This window comes from Cyprinodon tularosa, unplaced genomic scaffold (assembly GCF_016077235.1).
Source record: "Cyprinodon tularosa strain WSP-4 unplaced genomic scaffold, ASM1607723v1 ctg280, whole genome shotgun sequence".
Lineage (NCBI taxonomy): Eukaryota > Metazoa > Chordata > Actinopteri > Cyprinodontiformes > Cyprinodontidae > Cyprinodon > Cyprinodon tularosa.
The window spans coordinates 486,872-509,280 of NW_024038986.1; the positions used below are offsets into that span (position 1 = coordinate 486,872).

Sequence of the window (22,409 nt, forward strand, 5' to 3'; positions counted from 1 at the left end):
CAAGGAGAGCTCTGGAGCCAGAGAGAAAGAGATGAACCCAGTCAGGGATTAGGCAGGCACAACAGGTCCCAAGAGGATGTGAGATTACAAGAAAGAGGCGACACTGAGGGTAAACCTGCTCACATGTTTACATAACACCTCAGCTTATGCACTTCAGCGCAACTGTTTACCTCATTTTAATTAGAAATCAGTCTACTTTTATTTAGCAGAACTGGAAACAGACAAGTAATCTGAAGTGAGCTCTGTCTTTTTGAAGGGGAAACGGTTTCTGCCGCAGTGAGTTCACCGTGCAGAGATTCATGTTCTCTGGCCTCAGCATATCAGCCAGTATTAAATCTCAGCTGTAACCGCCACTTTCACCCTGTCATCTGCAAAAAAGTCCTGACCTCAGGGAGTGTGAGGCTGGACAGGTGTGACTCAGCACCTGTTTGTTTGCCTCTGGGACTGAAGGGCAGTTCAGTTTTAAATCAAATTTATTTTTCTGGGGTTACATCTACAGCTTTACTTGGAGCGGTGGAAGGAAGGCTGTCAACAAGGAGGATTTGGAAAACATCCTATTGGGAGATTAACAAGGACAGAGCTCGGTTCTTTCAGTGCGTGCGTGCAGGAGGGAGGCAGGGAGGGAGGGAGGGACAGGACATCCCAGCATGTGGCAGATGGAGGAGGGAGGAGGGGGTGAGGAGCTTGTTGGAAGGGGCTGACATGTTTTTCATCTAAACCGGTGACAAAGTGAGGAGCAGTGGCCCCCTGGAGCAGCGGAGACCAGAGGCAGCACAGAGACAGGAGCAGGAGGAGCGCGCAGTCTGCAGCCGCTGGAGACTCAGCAACACATCGGGGCGGGGAACCGCGCACAACCGAGCCGCTTCCGACGGACCAGCGTTATTTTAACCCCGCGAACAGGTGAGAGAGCAGCGCAGATCGGCTGGGCTTGATTTTATTTAACGACTGACACTGAGATTAGGAATTAAAAGCCAATAATCTACATCACTATTAAAAATATAGGGGAAGGAAAGGGAGGAATATGCGCATTTAAAGGTCATTAAAGGGGTCACAAAGTCACTAATGAAAAGCACTTTTGGATGTTTAAGTTGAAGCTTTTATAAATCGCCTTAACTTGAAAATCTCATTTTTAGCCCCAGTTACTCAGACCCCAGCATATTGATGGAGACTCGCTTCTAACATTGCAGAACAGGTCAAGCAAATCCCAACAGATACCTTTAAATTCCCCTGTTTATATTTCTTTCTCCAGTCTTCCCACCTTGGGTCAGAAGCTTTACTACACTGTAAAAAATGTTTTTCATTGAATTAATTCACATTTCCATAATTCATATTAAAAACAACTGTTTGATTATAAAGATGGTTCTTTTTAGAAATATTCATTCAAATTTAACATAATATGTTTGATAAATAATGTTTGTTGAATAAAATGTTATTGTTTTATGAGGCTATAAATAAGGTCTATTTTTTTATTCTATATTTTGGTCAGGCTTTAAATCTCCATGTAGCTCCAAAAACCTTCCTGTTGAGTTGATTCCCCAAGTGTGAAACAACAAACACATGGAGGTCCAAGTCTGAGTTTATTTCAGTCACGTCAGACAGATTTGTTTAAGTAGTGCTATGTAGGTTAGTCTGCACACTGGCCAGGAGCTGCTCAAATTAAACAACTATGCATGTCTTCCATCTCTGCACCCTGCCTCACTGCCTGCTAATTAGGCCCACAATGTCTGGGTCAGCTGGGTGGCTGTTCTTGAATGGTTTCCCTCACAATGGAAAACCACAAGTACCACAGGCAATGGAAATCTATCACCTATTGCAAACATAAACTTGTTGATTGAATAATAGAAATTCCTTAGGACAAGAAAATTTGTCATTAACAAATGGGTCATTTTTTGTTGTTTTGTTGTTTTTCAACAAAGCATTTGCACTTAGGGCACCCAAATCACCCAAAGCACTGCTCTAAGTAAATATTTCGATGGTTATCCTTACTTAAGGTGGATCTGATTCCAAAGAGGGATACAATTTAGAGTTTTCACAACGGCACCATATAGGTGAAAATTCACTTAATTATCCTAATTCATCATCTCAACCATGACATGCTATTTCATAGGGATGCACGATATAATCGGCCCCCTATCGGTATCGGCCTGTATCGGCCTCAAAACTGAATATCGGACATCGGCCACCCCACCGATATTTAACCCGATATTTGATCAGCTTCTGAGTTTCTAAAGTTTAAAAAAAAAAAAATACTACTTCTTCTTCCTCAAAAACTTCTTTTTTACAGACTTAAAAACTTCTAAAGACGAGGGAAAAATATTGATACATTAAAATATCACAATATCTTCATATGCTGATATATTGCCATTTAAAAACACCATATCAATCTCTTTTACTAATGAAATATTGCTATATGTCATCCTTATGCTACGAAATACCCCGAAAATTCACGAAATTTTGCCATATTTTTATATGTTGATATATTGAGGCGGTATCGATCTATTTTACTAACAAAATCTCACAAGAATTTGCAAAATATCACGAGAGTTTGTAACAAAACGATGAAATTTCACGAGATTTTGAAAGTAAAATAGATCGATACCGCGTTTTAAAAAATCAATTTGATATCAGCATATGAAAATATATTTTAGTATATTATTTTTCAAAGTGTCAGAAATGGATAATAAAACTGCTATTTTCAATGGCTACTTATTTTTGTCCAGCTTTAACATCGGTATCGATATCGGTTATCGGCTACATGAGTTTTAAAATATCAGCATATCGGATATCGGCCAAAATCCCAATATCGTGCATCCCTACTATTTCAATTGACTTTATTTATATAGCGCCAGTTTACAACACGTCATCTCAATGCAATTTACAGTTCAGCCAGATCATACAGTCAAATTGATTGAAAGTTTTCTATCTAAGGAAAACCAGCTGATTGCATCGACTCATTGACTCAAAGGCAATCCCTCACAGTGAGAATGATTGTAGTGACAGTAGAGAGGAAAACTCCCTTTTAGCAGGAAGAAACCTCCAGCAGAACCAAGTGTTGCTGAAGTCTTTATTTCTCATGTCAGTGAAACTCCATTGCAGTCAGTGTTGTTTGTCTTACGCGTCAGTGTTTCCAGGAATTTAAAATATGGATTTCAGAAATCTTTAAAATATTGTTACAATAATGTTTTTAAAAAAAGTTTCTCAAATGCCCTATTTAGTAACAATAATATTAGATGCTAACTAACTCTGAGACTCACACACACTGCATGTCCAGATTAAAAACTTGAAACTCCTCTACAAAAGTAATTACCTCATTCTTATATCCACTGCCCACAGCACAAATGCCACGCAAAAAAGCAAAACGCAATTTATAACAATAACAATAATTTGGATTACTCTAAAAATTTTTCCACTTACCGATCATCAAATTCGCCCAAAAAACAATGATAGGTGGTTTAATTTGATGTTTAGGACAGGTACAAATACATGAGTTATGCCTCTGACTCTACCCTTCTTTAGCTATTTCTGATAATGCAAAAAACCTTAAGCAAAACTAAGGAATGCTTGTTGAGTTGACACGAGATTGGCTACAATTCTAGATTCAATTTATTGTGTGTATTTACTTTTTTTCAACAAGAGTAAGACATTTTGTATGTAAACATCTGTTAGTTTTTTTAGCTGAAATTTTGTTCTTTGGGAATTTAACCCCATTTAATATTTTCCAAAACAAATGACTATCAAATATTCATCACCGTCAAAGAACGTTCTGTTAGCTGATAGTAACATTCAGTGACATGCAGGTAGGAGGGCACAGTCTATTGAGGCCCGATTGTGGAAAAACCTTTGCTAAAGTCCTAGCTATGGTGGTATTTATGTGGCCTATTTTAATTTTTTCTTCTTTTAGACATTGCACAAGTTCAAAAATGCCTTATAAAGTTTGAATGTACATTTAAAAAAAAATAGATCTTAGGGCTTAGGAGATTAAGCAACCTAGATGTTTTCTATTTATGACTTAAGTTTATAAAAAGAATCTAAAGTATAAAAAAAAAAGTTTAACAATCCTTTTCAGCGTCATTTACATTACCACCATATTCACGATCACATTCACTGCTGCTACAGATACTTTCACTATTTATATTGTCTTTATTCTTGTCAAATGTAATATTTTTGTCCAGTTCAGTCTTTATTGCACATACCTTATATATAAATATATATACATATACATGCACACTAGGGTTGTCAAAAGTATCGATACTCAAAAAAGTATCGATACTGAAACATTTTTAAAAGTATCGATACCGTGCCACCACCAGTGGCACCTAAGCAGTCATTCATCTAAAGTGCAGAATAGAGGACAATGCACTTTCAGAACACTGTGTGATTGAATAATTCTGTGCACTTTTTAGTTTTAGACTTTGTTTTTGAAAGAGGTGCAGCTGCTGAGAATTATTTTTGTTTCTTAACCGGTTTGGCTAGTGTTATTGTTATGTGTGCAAAGCATAGCCAAGGAAGGAACACTTAATTTTAAAGTTTTTTATCAAGCTTGCCTAATATTGTGCACAGCATACAACCTTTATTGTATTTGTTTATTGTATTTTATTTATTAATGAAAATATTTCTGTAGAATTTTGGAGTCTTTGTTTTTATTTTTGTGGTATCGAAAATGGTATCGAGTATCGAATATTTTTCTTAGTATCGGTATCGAGTTGAAAAGTTTAGTATCGTGACAACCCTAATACACACACACACACAAACCCTTGTCTTATCGTCATTATTAATGTGCAGTTAAATTACAGTAAAGTCTTTCAAAGCCAAGGTTTGCTGTAATATCAAAGATATACAAAGTAAATTAAGGAAAGCTTGGTTTGAAAATAGAAATGTTTCCTAAAAGAATGGCTGTAATGCCCATTTCTGCCGTGCATGCTGGGGAACTGCCCTAATCAATTATCTAAAAAACAAGCATTGAAGATGGCAGAAGCTTGCTTCCACACTTCAGAAATCAACTCACCCTAACTAAATACGGTATCAGTGTTATGTGTCATCAGGCAGTAGTTCTGTTATTTACACTGTGTTTTGATGTCAGGGTGCATCGTCGGCCGCTCTCCATTGTGCTGAACTCCTTTCCGTTGGTGCATATATCAGCTGAGATGGCCATCACATCTCCCCCTCTGCTATTGCTATGCATATACCTGGCAGCCATCAGCGGGGTCCGCTCAGAGGGCGTCTGTCTCCAAGACGGCAAGCACAAGGCCACGCCCGGTCCAGAGCCAAACCTATCTGAGTGTGGGCTGTACGCCGACAGTGAGTGTGCATGCTCTATGATGTTAAATGTATGTGTGAGCAGGCAGATAAGATAGTAACTGTTATGTTTCTTTTTTTTGTTCTCTCTGCTGCAGACAGCTGCTGCACTGAAGAAGATATCCAGGATATTGCTTATGTTCCCTCTGACAGCAATAAGAATGAACCATGGGACAAGTGTGGCCCTCTGAGCCCTGAGTAAGTTACATCTGTTCTCCTGCTACACCATCCTCTCATTTAACTTTTTCATTATTTCTTCGTCTCCTACAGTTGTGCTTGACAGTTTACGTACCATTAAAGACAGAAAAAAATCTGCCAGTAAAATATATTGAAATTGAAAAAAGTAATGTCAAATTAAAAAGAAATGGAAATCATTACATTGATTAGAAAGAAAGTACATATATACTTAGTGTGTGCATTAATAAGTAAAACAAGTCAAAAAAGCCTGGTGGAGCTCCTGAACTAAAATTTTTTTGAGCAACACTTAGAGGCCACCACTGGAATCAGTTGTTTTCTGTAATGTCAGGAAATGTTCAATAAGACTTCTGCACCTTTTGACGTGTATGTTGCACAGGCGTAACTTTATAAAGGACTGGTGTGGACATGTCCCCACTAATAATTTCCTTTTTTCCCCCCCTTCCGCTCATTTTCCTTAGCCAAAGGTAACAGATGTTGGGTGCAGCTATCTGTCTTCAGAGCATTTTGAGTCTGTGGTTTTTTCCTCTCTCGCACTGCTCCCATGTCCCGCCTCTCGGTGTAACATCATGGGATTTGTTGTTTTGAGACATTTGCTTTACGGTCGCATTTCACTGTGTAAATAGTAGCTACGTGGTTGAAAGAGAGACACACAGCAGCGCTCACTGAATATTAACCAGCAGCTACTTTCATGTAGGTAAAAAAAAATTAGAGATGCCTCTGAAAAATCCATTCATTAGACATATAGAGCTTTTTCCGCAAAAACGGCAAAAGATTGTAAGTTTATACAAGTTATTATTATAATGCAAGAAGCTCGAGAAAATATAGTTTAAATGTTGTGTTCTTCTTCACTCTAAAAGCTTGGCTTCTCAGTTACAGGTTAAAATTTACATGTTTTCTTATTGTACGGACAGAATCAGACTATAGAGCTTCTACATAACTTGAAATTTAATTTCTGGCATCATTATATTAGTAAAGAGGTTAAAAAATCTTTTTAAACAGAGCACATAAAGCAGTAGGGACAGCTGCAGATTTAAAGGTGAAACAGATTTACTAGAATATGCAACATGCAATAAAGTATATTTCCAATTTTACCATTTATGTTTATGCATTAATGCACTAAAAGGCATTTTTGGAAAATACTAACAACTAATGAAAGAGTTCCAGTCGAGTAACAGTAGGTCCATCAGCCGCCACCCTTAGAGTTTCCTCTACAAATTACATCACAAATTTACACTCTTGGTATGTTAGTTCACTGTTCACAAGCAATTAACTTTCATTTTTCAGGGACAGTTTGTTTTTTTATAATTTATAAAAAAAAAAAAACTCAAAATCAATATTTTATTTTACTAACTTATCATTTAGTAAACATTTGTTTATTATTACTTTTTCAATTTTCAAGCACAGCTGTATATCCATCCATCTTCTCTCGCTTATTCTGTTCGGGTCGCAGTGGGGCGTGGGCTATCTACGGCAGTTGGGGTAAACCCTGGACTGGTCGCCAGTGTATTGCAGGGACATAGACATACAAGCATACACACACACACTCACACACACAATTAAGTCATCCCAATTAACTTAATTGTCATGTTTTGGGGCTGCGGGAGGAAGCTGGAGTACCTAAACCTATTTGTGCACAGGGAGAACATGCAAACTCTATGCATAAAGATGGGATTCAAACCCGGAATCTTCTTGTTGCAAGGCAACAGTGCTACAAGCTGCATGCTTGTGCAGCCCACGCAGGTGTTTTTATAATCATATTCTCAGAAGTAGCCACACCCCTTGATCCTTTCCATATTTGGTCACATTAGGTTATAATCCACCTGATTCAAAGTATGTGAACTTCAAACCTTCATGTTACATCAAGAAAAAGTACATCCTGGTATAAGATGTTGAAATGTATATTAAAAGACCTAAGGAAAGCAAAGACTTTTGAAAGTTTCACATATTTATAAATTTGTTTTTGCATGAGCCCAGTAGGTTAAATGTCATGTTTTTTGATTTGTCCTTCCTGTCCTTATCTATCTAGTGACATTTTGGGTCAGCGAGAGTTTGTGCTTGATGACTTCCCATGCGGGTAAAAAAACGTTTCCATCTGTCTCTGCAGGTGCGAAGGCTATCTGAAGCGCGTGTCGTGTTTTTACCGCTGCTCCCCTGACGCCTCCCGCTGGCCTCATCCTCACCGCCGCTCATACATCCAGGCGGTGCCACTCTGCCACAGCTTCTGCCGCGACTGGTAAGGCTGCCAAACACAAAATGGAAACTCAGTACCCGTCCTCCTCTCACTTAAACCTCCACAAGGGAAAGGTGGCAGTTTTGTTGAAAAAACAGTGTTCAGTACAGGGGAGAGTGCCCTATAAATAAAATCTGAAATTTCTTGGCTCAGAAGAGAAACAAGGAGCTGGGGTTGAGTCTTATTGTTCTTTTTGTGGATGGAAATAGGAGATAATCCTTGGAATATCAGACAAAGCAAAATACAGCAAACACAGAAAGAGGATTTGAAGAGGCTGAGACAAGTCATTTGAGAGCTCGTAAAGAAAAACGTTTAAAAACTTCCCACTGAACTCAGATTTTTAATCTGCTTTCATGCTTTGGGAATTTGTTCTGAAAGGCTTTAAGCTGCATCTGAATAAACATTTGGACATCAAACGTGCTTGCTGTTTTTTCCAAGACCAAAATGAGAGAAACAATATCCTATTTGTGCAGATTATTTGAAGAGACAAATCCACAGTCTGACTGCAGATCATGTGGTCTAAAGCGCAAAATGGACAAGAGTTGCATTTTCTACATCCTAATAGGTGCCATGTTAAACACAATGCAATTTGCTGACACAGAATTTTGTCAGATATGGAGCCATCCAGGCTTCAGTTGTTCAGTTATATAGGGTTGTGTTGTGGGTTTGAGCTAGCATACTGGGTTAGCATTTCTATCCATAAACCAGGCTAAAGTGACACCGATGTTTCTATAGAAACGCCTTTCACAGGTTCTGTAGATGTAAAGCAACCAACCCTCCTTCAGAGGCCTCAGTTCTGTCCATTGACCTTTGCCACCTGTCCCAAATTCCTGTCACAATATAGTCAACGACTAGTTCCCAACAGGGAAATTGGATTAAAAAAAACAAAAAACTATTTGAACTTGAAATTAATTATTTTATCAGTTTGTTAAGCCATATATACATTCTCACAATTTCCATAAAGGCTTTCAATTCACCAATAGTTGACACTGAGTAACAAACTTTACATTTATTATAAAAAGCTGTTTTAAATATTTACTTTCTCTATTATTTGTTTGACTATTTAGTTGTTCAGAATATGAATAATAAACAAAAGTTGGGAATGTTACTTTAAAAAGGTTACTTAGTTACTACATACTTCTCTAAAAAAGTAACTGGGTAAGGGCTTAGTTACTGCACAATCAAGTAAGTAGTTTCCTTTTATGATCTTAAATGTCAAACAATTTAATACATTCACTGTTATCAGAGCTTCAAATATGACTGGAGGTTCAATTATGAAATATAAGAAGCTTTTATAATAATTAATACATGAAATAGTTAATTAAAAGGACCACTTCAGAAAAGAAGAATCGCAAGAGTTGCAAAATAATTATGTAGAAATTAAATTTAGGATTAAGTTTTTGTTTATAATAAAAGAACAATAAAGCAAATTAGATGTCTTTTTTCTAACTGGAAGGGCTATTAATGTTTGTGTGGTGATGCAGAGAATCTGTAGAAACTAAAGATTAAAATTATATTTGACTTGCCATTTCTAAATGAAATGCAAAACAGCTTTTAAAATGACGTACCTGTTAAATTTAGTATTTGCTTGTTTTTCCTTTTTCCTGTCTGAAACAGAATTCTAAACGAGATAAAAAATAGATTAAGACCTACTAGTGATTATATTATATTGGGTAAATGTGCTGTGTGTTTGTGTTTTATATCAAATATGCTCTTGTCGCTGTTCTGCAATATTCTGGAGGAGTTTAAAAGGATTTGGTCACACAAACAGCATTCATATCTGCCATTGTTTCATTACGAATGTTATGCTTGCAAAAAACACACACTCACACACATCAGCATGTCAAATTAAGCTGAAGAGAAGCTGCTAGCTGTTTAATCTATTCTGAAATTAGATTTAGGATTAAGTTTTTGTTTATAATAAAAGAACAATAAAGCAAATTAGATGTCTTTTTTCTAACTGGAAGGGCTATTAATGTTTGTGTGGTGATGCAGAGAATCTGTAGAAACTAAAGATTAAAATTATATTTGACTTGCCATTTCTAAATGAAATGCAAAACAGCTTTTAAAATGACGTACCTGTTAAATTTAGTATTTGCTTGTTTTTCCTTTTTCCTGTCTGAAACAGAATTCTAAACGAGATAAAAAATAGATTAAGACCTACTAGTGATTATATTATATTGGGTAAATGTGCTGTGTGTTTGTGTTTTATATCAAATATGCTCTTGTCGCTGTTCTGCAATATTCTGGAGGAGTTTAAAAGGATTTGGTCACACAAACAGCATTCATATCTGCCATTGTTTCATTACGAATGTTATGCTTGCAAAAAACACACACTCACACACATCAGCATGTCAAATTAAGCTGAAGAGAAGCTGCTAGCTGTTTAATCTATTCTGAAATTAGATTTAGGATTAAGTTTTTGTTTATAATAAAAGAACAATAAAGCAAATTAGATGTCTTAGAGTTAGTTTTTGCACACTGACAGTCTTCAATTGTCTATTTAAAAAGGTATGATGATGTGCTTTCAAAGCAAATAAACAAAAATGAAATATACATTGCAATATAATGAAACAAGGGTTACACTAGCCCCCCCAAAAATGCATCAGAACCTCATAATCACTGAGTCTGGAAAAAAAATGCTACATCATTCAAGTGAAAAGTAAAGAATATGTATTGATAAAGACAACCAGCTGTCAGTTAAGATTTGTAGCTTCTAAATATTAAAAATGCTTTCTATTGACATACATTAAGTATTTTTCCCGCACATAATGAGCAAATCACAGAAATATTTAACCTTTGACTTCAGCGAGCATTTTTGTTCAAGAAAGCAGTCAGTTCAGTTCCTATTGAGTTACCACCATTTGAAAAGTAGTTATTAATTAGATTATATTTTTAATGCAGAGATAACGCTGTTACTTGCACCATTATTAAAGGTATTGTGGAGGATTTTCGTGAGTTTTTTTAAAAGACCCGCCCTCTCAAAAAAATGCGCGAGAGCATGCACAAGCCATTTCTCCTCCTGCACGCTCTGTTTAAAAGTTGCTGTTCTCATAGCTCATACAAGCTTACTGTGCCCAAACATCCGCCCTAACCCCTAAATCTCTCGGTTACTATATAGAGTGGGGACTATATAGTGGATGATCACTGATTGTTGCTCCGTTAGTCACGTCACTCCTCCACCGCCAGGTGCCTGCGCCATCTTTGCTATTATTGTAGTCGCTGCTGTCGGGTAACGACAGCCCATGGAGACAGCAGGCCACAGTGACAGCAAATCCCATAGTGCTTTTTGAGGAGAGCTCTCTGTGCAAAGCATTCTGGGATATATCTGCCTCTAATGAGGCCTTTCTTTTCTTCTCATACACTTCGTAGACACTTTTTCTCTTACATCCCTCGCCATTTTCAAAGAACTATGGTGAGAAAGATGAGCTTCAATGACTGTCTAAAACCGTATTTCACCACACATAAACGCCTAAGGGTGCATGCGCAGAAAAACATAGCTAACAAGACGAGCACGTAGGACAGCCTTACATAAACATATCACCAGAATGATTGACAATTAGGAGGACCAATTATTTAGATGATCCACCCGGAAATAAAAGATCATCCTCTATACCTTTAAGTGATGCAGTTACTCCCAACATAGATATTGAACATACCTGTGGTAACTATTAGCAGATTAAAGGCTAATATGTTATTCTGCTTGAATAAAGGGGGGTTCCAATGATGACGCTCTTTATGATAATTTTCTCTGAGTCAACATTTCTTAACCTAATATTTGATTAGAACTGCCCGACATTGTCTGTCCCAGCAGTATAAACACAGCCCTCTTTGTGTGTCCTGCCAACTGAGAACATCTACCCTTGCAGGGTAGAAGCTCGGCACTCAAGCTGTCTTAAGCTTTAGATGTGAGTAAAACAATTACATGGGCTTAAATCAGCCAGTGGAAGCCTGGAAGCCTACCTCACCGTAAAAACTAAAGAGAAAAAAAACAAAACTGGCTTTCCAAAATGAACTCTTTAATTGAAAAATGTGGAATATTTAAAATTATGTTTTTAACAGGGGAATATTTTTTGCATGTTGTTACCTACATTGATGGATTTCTAATTTAAAAACAGAATTTAAAAAGATTTTTAGCTTAAAGTTATTGTGTATTTCCATATCTATTAAGCATAAGTGTCATATTCCTTGCTGATGTAGATACGAGGTAATATTTGCATTTGATGTGTTTTTTCTAACTGGAAGGGCTATTAATGTTTGTGTGGTGATGCAGAGAATCTGTAGAAACTAAAGATTAAAATTATATTTGACTTGCCATTTCTAAATGAAATGCAAAACAGGTTTTAAAATGACGCACCTGTTATATTTAGTATTCGCTTGTTTTTCCTTTTTTCTGTCTGAAACAAAATTCTAAATTAGATAAAAAATAGATTAAGACCTACTAGTGATTATATTGTATTGGGTAAATGTGCTATGTGTTATTTCGTGTTTTACAGCAAATATACTCTTGTCGCTGTTCTGCAATATTCTGGAGGAGTTTAAAAGCATTTGGTCACACAAACAGCAGTCATATCTGCCATTTTTTCATTACGAATGTTATGCTTGCAAAAACACACACACACACACACATCAGCATGTCAAACTAAGCTGAAGAGAAGCTGCTAGCTGTTTAATCTATTCTGAGTCTTAATGCATATTTCTACCTGAGCATTTGCAGCATCTTATACTGTAAGATGCACAAATAATGAGAATTAGAGATTCATTTTTTAAATGATTTATATTTAATATCTATGCTTTAGCAGCTGGTTGTTTTTTTTTTTACATTTCTTATTTTTTTGTTGTGGCATCCTTTCTTCAGGTTTGATGTCTGTAGGATGGATATGACGTGTGCTCGGAACTGGGCCAGAGACCCCAGGGGACAGAACTGCACTGGGACCTGTGTTCAGTATCAGCAGGTAAACTGAATCCTTGCACTTTTGTCATTTCCTTTATAATTATCAATTGACTAATGAATACACACTAATATATTCAAAGTGACGGTCCTACAGACAGGTTTTATGTGTCACCGCATCACAGTCCAAACACACACCAGAAAACCCTACCACTGTTTCTATTACTATTACTTGTACTTTGTATGTAATAGTTTCTCTCTTGCAGAAGAATTCATACCCCTTAAAGAATAATTTTTATCCTTGTCATATTTTTTTGTATTTGCACTGCATTTAGTTTCATTCCTCTCCCAATCACCTTTAAACTGCATGAAAAAATGCCGCCTCCATTTTATATCACTACAAAGATGCAGAGTTTATCCTCATGGTGGCATACAGCATCAGTTTTCCTGTAAAGCTAATATTTTTCCATGTAAGCAGAAAAGCTTATTTGTGGTCTTCTGACGAGAGTCTTCTGTATATTTGGTGTGCTCCCTGCATAGATGGAGACAAACTGCAAATTGGGGAGTTTCAAGTAATTTTCAGCAATAATTTTTTGTGGCTGTGATAACTGAAAGATTCCTTGACTACTTTTGCAGAGCACTGTAAATTTCAAACAGACATAGTCTGTCCAGCTCTTTTAGCATCAGCTGAAGCTGAAAACACCTCAGCTGAAACCTTCAGACTGAATAAAAACCACTCAGTGGCTGGAATCCCTCTGATTCCCCTACATTATCCTCCGTCTTCTGCAGGTAGACAGTTTGAATCTGCGTCGCAGTGTGTTAGCGGCTGAGAGAGGGGGTTAACAGTGCAGGGCAAAGCAGTGGGCTGGAGCGTGAAAGAGTCTGGCCCTGCTTCGCCAGGCAGGGGCCAGCTGGGTGATTTGAAAAGAAGCGTGACAGCAGAGACTGGTGTGCGGCCGAGGCCTGCAGCAAACTAACTCTCACACATCACACCCCATGACAATCTGTCTCATAATGCGCCTGTCTGTCTCTGTGTTTCTACTGCCCCTCCTTATCTTTTTCATCCTCTCCTCAGTTATCATAACGTTCTCACACACAAATGAATGAGCACACACCCACAGACCACAGATCTAATAAGGCTGCCTGCTGGTTATTAGATGATAAGCAGAAATTGCAAAGTGTATTAAGGGCGAGAATTCAGAGAGAAGATCTTTGTGATTCTGTGGGTGTATTGTCTGCATATTTCTAGGGCTTTGTGCGATCGCCTTGGCCTGTGTTCATGTAGGGCAACGCTAATGCTGCAAAAAGCTGCAAAAAATTTAAGCCTGTTTTGCAGAAATGTTCTAAATAGGAAAATGCAATTAGAAAAATCTAAAAGCAGTCAGACAATTTAACAGATCACATCCCAAGAGCATTTTGTTTTTTAAAAGGGTCACATTGGTGCCGGTACATCATTTCTGTCCTGCCAACAGAGATATAGGGCTAAGCTTACCTGATATGTGCCGTGCTGCAAAGCAAAACGGCAAGGATAACATCTGATGATGTGTGCAAATGTATGATTGAACAGCAAATATGCATAGATGAAAGCAGGATGTGTGAATGCAGACTGTGAAAGATGTCAGTATGAATTCCATCCAGTTTTCACATCTTAAAGCACACCTTTGAAATGAAGCTAATCTCTGATGCTCTCTGCTTCACTCTTTTCTTTCTAGTTTTTTTTTTTGTTACCTTCCAAGGTCTTCTGTTAGAGTTAGACACTCAGTGCCTCTGATTGTGATGGAGAGAGGTAAGCACTGGAAAAACAACACATCACTGTTCTGCACTCAGACCTCCAGAGCTACATTTGTTGCATTTAGCTTAACATGAGGACAAGACCTATAATTCGTATATAACAAGAAGTAGCAAAAAAGTAGAAGATTGCAAACGTATTCCTTCTCTTTGAACTTTTCCATGACATATCCAAATGGAAAACTAATGAACTACTGAAAACTACTACCTAATGTGGCACAGCAATAATCTCATCAGAAGTTAGGTAACTAATAGCAAAAGATCAAAGCTCAGGTGGGGAGAATCTGGTGATAGAGCAGCTATTGGTGTTGGGCTCAATCAAAATTAAAAACAAGCCATTATTTGAAGAAGGATGCAGTTTGGGATTTGTGATAAAAACCATTCGGTCACACTGAGAATATGAGAAAGAAGGTGCTCTGGACAGATAAGCCCAAATGGAACACTTTGGCCTCCTTGCTCACTAATACAGCACTTTGCAGTATGATGCTGTGGGAGGGCTTCTCTTCAACAGAAGTAGAGAAGCTGGTCTGAGTTACTGGGAAAATCAAAGAACAAGAAAAGACCTAAACCTATATAGAGAGTTAAAGGGGACAAAATTAAATAAAATGATTTCATGAAATACATACATAAATGTAAATTAATGTTTCATTTAATGTCCAGAACAATTAAATATACCATTTATTTAACAAATAATTTGATTATTGAATATATCAAATTTACCATAATATAAATTAATGTATTAATAACTATTCCACTAAATAACCATATCTACTATTGATTTTTAGTACCTCATGAAGCAAATAAATGGAGCATAAAATTATTTAATGTAAAACTGAATAATTAAAAATGCCTTTTAAATTGTGAAATTCAAACAATTATTTTATTTTTCTTCTTTTGATCTTTCTCGTTCATCTTTCTTACATTTAATAACATTGTATTATTTCATACTGTATCTATTTATTTTATGACGTCTTTCCTGCAGATGCATTATGGAATTATCTAAACTGTCAACTTCCCCTGTTAAACTCAATGGGCGGGATCATTGTGGCTTCTGTAGAGACTGATTGGCTGCTTCACAATCAGCCACACAGAAAAGCTTTTTTTCTTGTTTGCTTTGAGTCTGAGGTCAATATTTTTGCTGAAAAGTGCTTCATTAAGTTTTAATGATTTAATGGGATATTTCACAGCACACCTGTTCATTTAATGCTACATTTAAATGTTTCATTATGAATTAACATATAAATGTTACATCTGAATTTTTGATGGAAAATTCAATGCAACGTTTATTTATTCTATGACTTTTTTCATGTTGTTTATTTTCAATATATATTCATCTGTTTAATTTTATCCCCTTTAATCCTCCATAAATGCATAGTAAGGCTGAGAGAAACCCTAAATAGACCATAAACATAGAACCAGCTACAATGTGACGGTTTAAATCGTAGAGCAAACCATTAAAAACACATACTTAAAGAAAATCATCAAATATATTGCATACAGTTGACATTCTAGCTTAGAATGCAAGAGACTCTTCACCAACCTCGAATTCAAAAGTCAAGATGGCTGCCACATGTATAAAAAGTATCTATAGCTGCCAGAATACACTGTTTTGTTGATGGCCAAATGGTTTGTATGATAATAAATGAGTTACTTGAACATAAAGTTAGAAATTGGGAAAAAGGTGCTACAATGTTTGAGTACGGTAAATAGAATTCATTGGAATAAACAATTACCAGATAATACTGCTTTTAGTCACTAAACAAAACAGTTAAAAATTCCCAAGGGTTTAGAATAGAATAAAATAGAATAGAATAGAATAGAATAGAAAATCCCTTTATTGTCCCACAATGGGAAAGTTCTGGTGTTTAAAGCAGCAAAAAGATTCTAGAAAAAAGGTTCACACAAATATTGACCTTAGAAAAATGTATAAGAATAACATAATAGTGAAAAGGAATAAAATACTGTACTGTAAAGTGTTTTAACAATGTAAAACTGCCCCTTGGAGAATAAATAACCAATATCCAGCTCTGGACATTTTTACAGTGATGGATAATTGAAAATAGCCTTGTATTATTTTCATCACACTACATAATTATGTAGTGGTTTGTGTTCTAGAAGATAAAATCCTAATAATCCTCATTGAGGATTTAAAGTTCAGGAGGTAGGAATACTTTTCCAGTACACTGTAAACAGCCTAAATAGGAGAAGTTACTGGAATTTTAATCAATCTGTCTCGACTGAGGGTCAGTTCACATTTATTATCTACTCTGTGAGGCATGCTGGAGGTGTCAGAGGCTGTTATACAAAACCTGAAGGTTTTTTATAGTCATGTTTCCTGATTTGCTCTCAAGGATGATGTTGTTGTCAAGGTGAGGAGAGCAGCAGGAGTAGAACAAGCCACCTGAGAGAGAAAAACACCTGGCAGAGGCAAAGCGCTTTCAAGGCCAGAGCAGCTGTGAAAAGGGCAAAATCAATTATTTCAGAGGATGTTTATGCAGCGAGGTGAGGCTCAGGCAGGCCAGGGGGAAAGCATCAGGAGGACTCAGCACCAAGCTGGTGGGTATGGAGGGCTGCAAAATACAAGCACCTATTTATTCCTGGTTCCAAGAAGATAAAAGCTAAACAAAAGACCAGAAAGAGAGAGGGGGTTCGGAGTGTTTTCTATAGCTCACTTTAAAAGATTGTGCGCTTCAAACTATACACCCTCTTTCTGTCATGATGGGTATCAGGGAGACCCAATATGCAGAACACTGACGACATGGATGGAAAGTTTAACAGAGTTTATTGGCAAATTCACACATATAATAAAGACTGATGCAATGGTTCTGGGTTGGGACCGGTTCACTGGCGTCTGTGAGAAAGACAGTTTGGTTAGCGAAGGCTTGGTTGAGACTTGACTGATTGTGTTCAGGTTTGTACCTTGATGAAACGTAGAGGAGGCTTTGGGAGCGGAACTGTTGGGTCCAGAGAAAGCTTGGGTTGGCAGAGTCCTTAAGCTGTTTCAGCGTCTTACTTCTAAAGGCTGTTTTGACCTTGGCTTGTGTTTCCAGCTCGGTATCCAGAGCTGCTAGGAAATCCAGAGAGTGAGTCTTCAGGTTTGGCTCGGAGGGCTGGCTCGGCAGGTTAAGCTCTTCCAGAGCTTCACAGGAGAAAGAACAGGAAACCTGGAAGCAGAGACAAAAGGGTTAGAATCCAGGTTGGACTCAAAGGAGACTTGGTTCACTAGGGATCTATGGCTTAAGTGCTAACCAACTGATTAAGACACTGCGGCGTCGAGGCAAGGTCTGAAGGCAGCTTAAGTAGTCCAGGTCCTCCAGATGAGATCATCAGCTGCAGGTGTGCAGAGCAGCTCAGCAGGGAGGATCCAGGGCGGACTCTGCTGGAGAAAAGGTGTATTTCTCCAGCTCCCAACACTTTCTCTTCTTTCCAGCAGGAGAATCAGTTCAAACTGTCAGATCACACTTTTAAAAAGACAAATAAACAAGATAACTCATAGTTTTTTTTGTTTGTTTGTTTGTTTGTTTGTTTTTTTCTTTGACCTAAAGTATAGTTCTCCTGATCAATCACATAAAATCCCAAACCAAAATCAAAATGAAAGTCCCAACATACATAAATACTTTTGCTACAGACTGTATGTATAAAACACCCTTAGATGTTCCATATAACAGATGCTATACAACCCGTCCACTTATACACAACCCAGAAAAAGAACAAGTAAATATCCTACACCATATTCTAAAACTCAAATGCTCCCCAACTATGGGAAATGGTTTTTTTTTGGTAATTACTTTTTACACTATGTTTCACTTATCATCCTCTATAGCCAGTGTGCAAAGATTGCATTTGTATGCAAGGCCTACACCGTGAATAATATTATTATGGTCCACAGCATTGCAGTTGAAGGGACATGTTCAGCTTAGATTTGATTAAAACCATTATGAGATATGTACGCGGCCTCTAGATTGCAAATTGGAATTCCTTACATTTATTTATGCTGGTTAGACACCTTCGATTTCAAATCTATAAGCATGCCCTTGCTTAAGATGCACAAAAGCTCTGCAGCTGTGACACATGCTGTTGCTCTTTGTGCAGAAGACTATATCATTACAGGAGAACTTATTTTTCAAAAAGAATTAATTCTTACTAGATAATGATTTATAAGAGGAAATAAAATGTGCTGAATGATATACAAAGCCAGAGAAAAAGCTATGTCATTGGTTGCTATGGTGATTCCCACCGTTCTGGGCGACAGAAGATATGTTTCCACTTCATAAAAATCTTATTGTTGTAAACTATTTGATTTGTTGTAATTATATTTTTAAAATCCTTTGGCGAGTCATAACTGCATAATTATATTTACAGGAGTCATTAGGTGGTATTTAACAGAAAACCCTTCTGAAATTGACTTTACATTCATCTTCAATCATTTTTTGGTGAAAAAAAAATTTAACAACAGCTTAATCTGACCCAATTTAATACCGCCCTTTCTGTGACAATAATACGCATGAGAATTTAACTTGTGTGCATGTGCTTTAATGTGGATGTAGCGTTACCAATGTTAGCAGTTAGCCATGTTTTGTTTCCCATCATTTCCCAGTCTCTTACACAATAGGTACAAATGTATTAAGTGACACATATTGATTGCCTGCAGGTGAGTCCCTGATTGTTTGAATTACCCTTTTTGTGGAATAGAGATGGAAGGGGAGATAGCACGATTTGTTCTTTGGATAGTGCACCCTTGTGGGCTTTTCTGGTTTTAACAAATAAGGCCACAAAAAAAAAAAAATAAATAAATAAATAAAAAAATTGGCTGATAGGTTTTAGCTTAAGCCCAGCACAAACGTTTTGATAAGAAAAGTTCCAAGTAATGATGACTTTAAGAAAAAGAAATCCTTTAAGAATCTGACATTTCAGTCCATACTTTAGCAGGACTAATTCCTAGTCTCCACTTTTTGAAGGCTATATGAATTGGATTATTTAATTATTACATTTAGCTGGTGAGTTTAAGGTACCACCCTGTTGTATTCTGGACATCATGCTCCTTTCTTAAAACAGTTTGTCAGTTTCACACCTAATTTAACAGGACAGACACTTTCCAAAACCTGCCATGTTTTTCATGTCTTTCCAGAGAATATTTTACTAAAAATGTTTTGGAATCATCATCATGTTTTTGTGGTCAATGGGAGACTTCTCTTTGTGTTCGTTTTTTTACAGCTGTATCTTGAATCTCTCTAATAAATGCCGCTTTTGCTGAGTTTCTTTCTTAACTGAGGCAGGTCAGGCCGGCAGGCTTTTAATCTTTTCTGGGATCTTCAAAAATCAGAAATAAGAGAGGAAATCTTTGAGGTGCAGATTTATAACTGAAATACTGGAGCTTAAGTTAGTCTAGTTGCTTTGCTTATCCATTGGAGTGTAATTAGTAACTAATCGACCTAAAAAGAGATTCAGAGAATTTACTTTGATTTGTACTTTCTATAACTAAAAAATTTATTGTTTGTTTGATTTAATGTTTTACACGTTTTGAATCAGAGAACACAGCCCTCCCAATCAAAGAGGAATAGTAAGGTTTTCTTTAATTAATGTGTTACTCTTGCTTTTAAAGTTGTAGCTTCTACCAAATTTTCATCTGTGTGCCCTTTTTGTTTTCAGATGTATCAGCATGGCAGGGATCTGTGTGAGAGCCTTTGGGGCGACGCCTTTATGACCGTAGAAGACGACCAGCAGGAAGTGGGAGAGGCAGGAGAGACTGTTGGGGAGGGCCGTCCCTGTGGCTGCCTGACCCTCAGTCCCTCAGATAAGGATGTGATCGCGGCCCTCCGAGCCCAGCAGGATGACCCGGAGGAGCTGGACACCACCAAGACCGGCCTGCCTCAGTACCGCGCTCCCTGCAAGGCCAAGATGCCGATGCAGACCAAGAGTGGCAGGAGGGCAAACTCTGTGCTCCGCAAGCGGTCGGTGGAGATAGAGGATGTGGAGGGGAGTGGGAGTGGTTTGTAGATCCTGTTAGATGTTCATCTAGGTAAAGATATGGCTCCAGTTTCCAATGCATTAAACTGTCAAAATAAAGTCTTCACCTTGTTCCTCTTAATAGACTTACCACACTGATACATAGATAATTGAAGGCTTTAATGCAATTTTTGGACAGTTTTCCCTCAACATGGAGGCATGCCCTTCTCTGCTTGGGCTAAATTCTGCAATACATGAATCCAATAAATCATTCTTTATTATTAAAAGCAACTTCAGACATGATTTACATGCCCATAAACCTACAATCTAATGTTTCTCAGACATCTAGCTGACTTTAGGCTGTTCGTTACTTACTTCTTAAATGAAGATCTTACTGTTGTGATTCTATTCTGTGCAGTCTGCTCGTCATTAAGTAGTAGAGACAGTCACTGAGTGTAGTCATAATTATGAATGTAATCTAGGTTTTTTGTTTGTTTTTTGACTGGAAACTGTGTTGCATGTGAGCTGATAGTTGGGAAGTAGCTGGAATATTTAGATTTAAAATCTACCCAGCGGGGAAAGTCCTCTGAGGCAGCGTTCATACCACATAAGATGGCTCTGCTAGTTTCTGTGAGTGTTCTTTTTGTAATTTTCTGTAGAGGTTAAAGTGCTGTTAGATGTAAATGTTTTTAAAAAAAGGAGATCTGGTTTGTCTAAAGTATGGTGAGCTTGATGAAATTGGTGTTTTTGTTTTGTCTGTTTTTTTCTCTCTCTTTACGTCCTGAATAAAGACAACCGTTCTAAACGTAGCATTTTGGTTCTGTCTTTTAGGAGACGTTTAAAAAAAGGATTACACTGCACATATATCATTGGAAACATTAGGGCTCATCTGTAAACTTACCAAGATATTTGCAAGAAATTTCCCAGGGGAGAAAAAAATCACCAGGGGTTTAGTCTTGGTAACTCTGGAGGAGCTGCAGGGATTCTGACCAGAAATAATCCTTTGAAGGGACAAATATTCATTCTGCATTTAACAAATCCGTCCCTTGATTTTCTTCTCCTATTTGCACCCTCTACACATCATACATGAAAGAGTAAGGTTTTAACCCCCAAAACAACACTTTGTTATCAGAAAACAGCTTTGGATCAGGGTGGTCCTGCTTACTATGAACACTTAGCTTAAAAGATTTTCCATAAAAAAAAAATAAATAAAAAAAATGAAAAAGCAAAAAAATCCACTGGACTTGATTTGAAAGGTTTGAAGACGTTTTGCTTCCCGTGCAGAAACCTTTCTCAATTCAAAACGTCTTCAAACCTTGGAAACGAAGTTCAGTGGATTGGTTTATTTGGGTTTTTTTTTTTTACTTTTACAGAATAACTATGACCTGGATGGCTGAGAATCTTCATCAGCATTAGCTTAAAAGAGACAAATAGTTTGATTTGTGGATTATTAAAAGACTTAGGGGGATACTATGGACATCCCTGGTTTACATGAATGTAAATTAATGGCAGATTAACGTTGATTTACCTTCTGTTGGGTTTCTCTTTCCCTTACATTTAGATTGCAGGTATATATAAAATAAATAGAATATGATAGAGTTAATGTCATAGAGGATGCTTTATTAAGGAAAATTAGAATATTACATAACACCAATTTAGATGAAAAAAAAAACTATTTGTATTTGGTTAGTCTTATATAATTATGACCTATGACACAATCAGGAAGAATGTTCACTTGCCAGGGGTCTACAGACCATTTGTTGACACTAAAAGAGGAGCGTAAGCCGCAGAAGTGTAATTACTCTGCAACATGTTTGTTCCCAATCTACTTTATCGAAGCATATTCACAAAGAGTTGAGTGGATGGAAAAAAAGTTTGGCATGCAAAGGTACAGTTCAATTCAGTTTATTTCTATAGCACCAATTCACAACAGGTCATCTCAAAGCACTTTATAGATCACCAGATCATACAGTCAAATTGATTCAAAGCCTTTAATCTAAGGAAAAAAGTTGATAAAGTTGATTGCATCGACTCATTGACTCGAAGGCAATCCCTCACACG

At 37.1% G+C, this 22,409-nt stretch overlaps 1 protein-coding gene across 2 annotated transcripts; it reads left to right on the forward strand.

Moving 5' to 3' along the window:
* Positions 1–676: 676 nt before the first annotated feature.
* Positions 677–21,157, forward strand: rtbdn (retbindin). 2 transcript variants are annotated; one of them, XM_038290436.1, is made up of 6 exons: positions 677–900; positions 5,081–5,298; positions 5,394–5,493; positions 7,598–7,726; positions 12,582–12,678; positions 20,052–20,399. In XM_038290436.1, exons 2-6 carry the CDS (start codon positions 5,145–5,147, stop codon positions 20,397–20,399), a joined length of 828 nt encoding a protein of 275 aa, XP_038146364.1. In that variant the 5' UTR covers positions 677–900; positions 5,081–5,144. The 2 variants fall into 2 exon arrangements, with proteins under 2 accessions (XP_038146364.1, XP_038146365.1); XM_038290437.1 differs by lacking the exon at positions 677–900 and having other exon boundaries at positions 5,145–5,298; positions 20,052–21,157.
* The last annotated feature ends 1,252 nt before the right edge of the window (positions 21,158–22,409 follow it).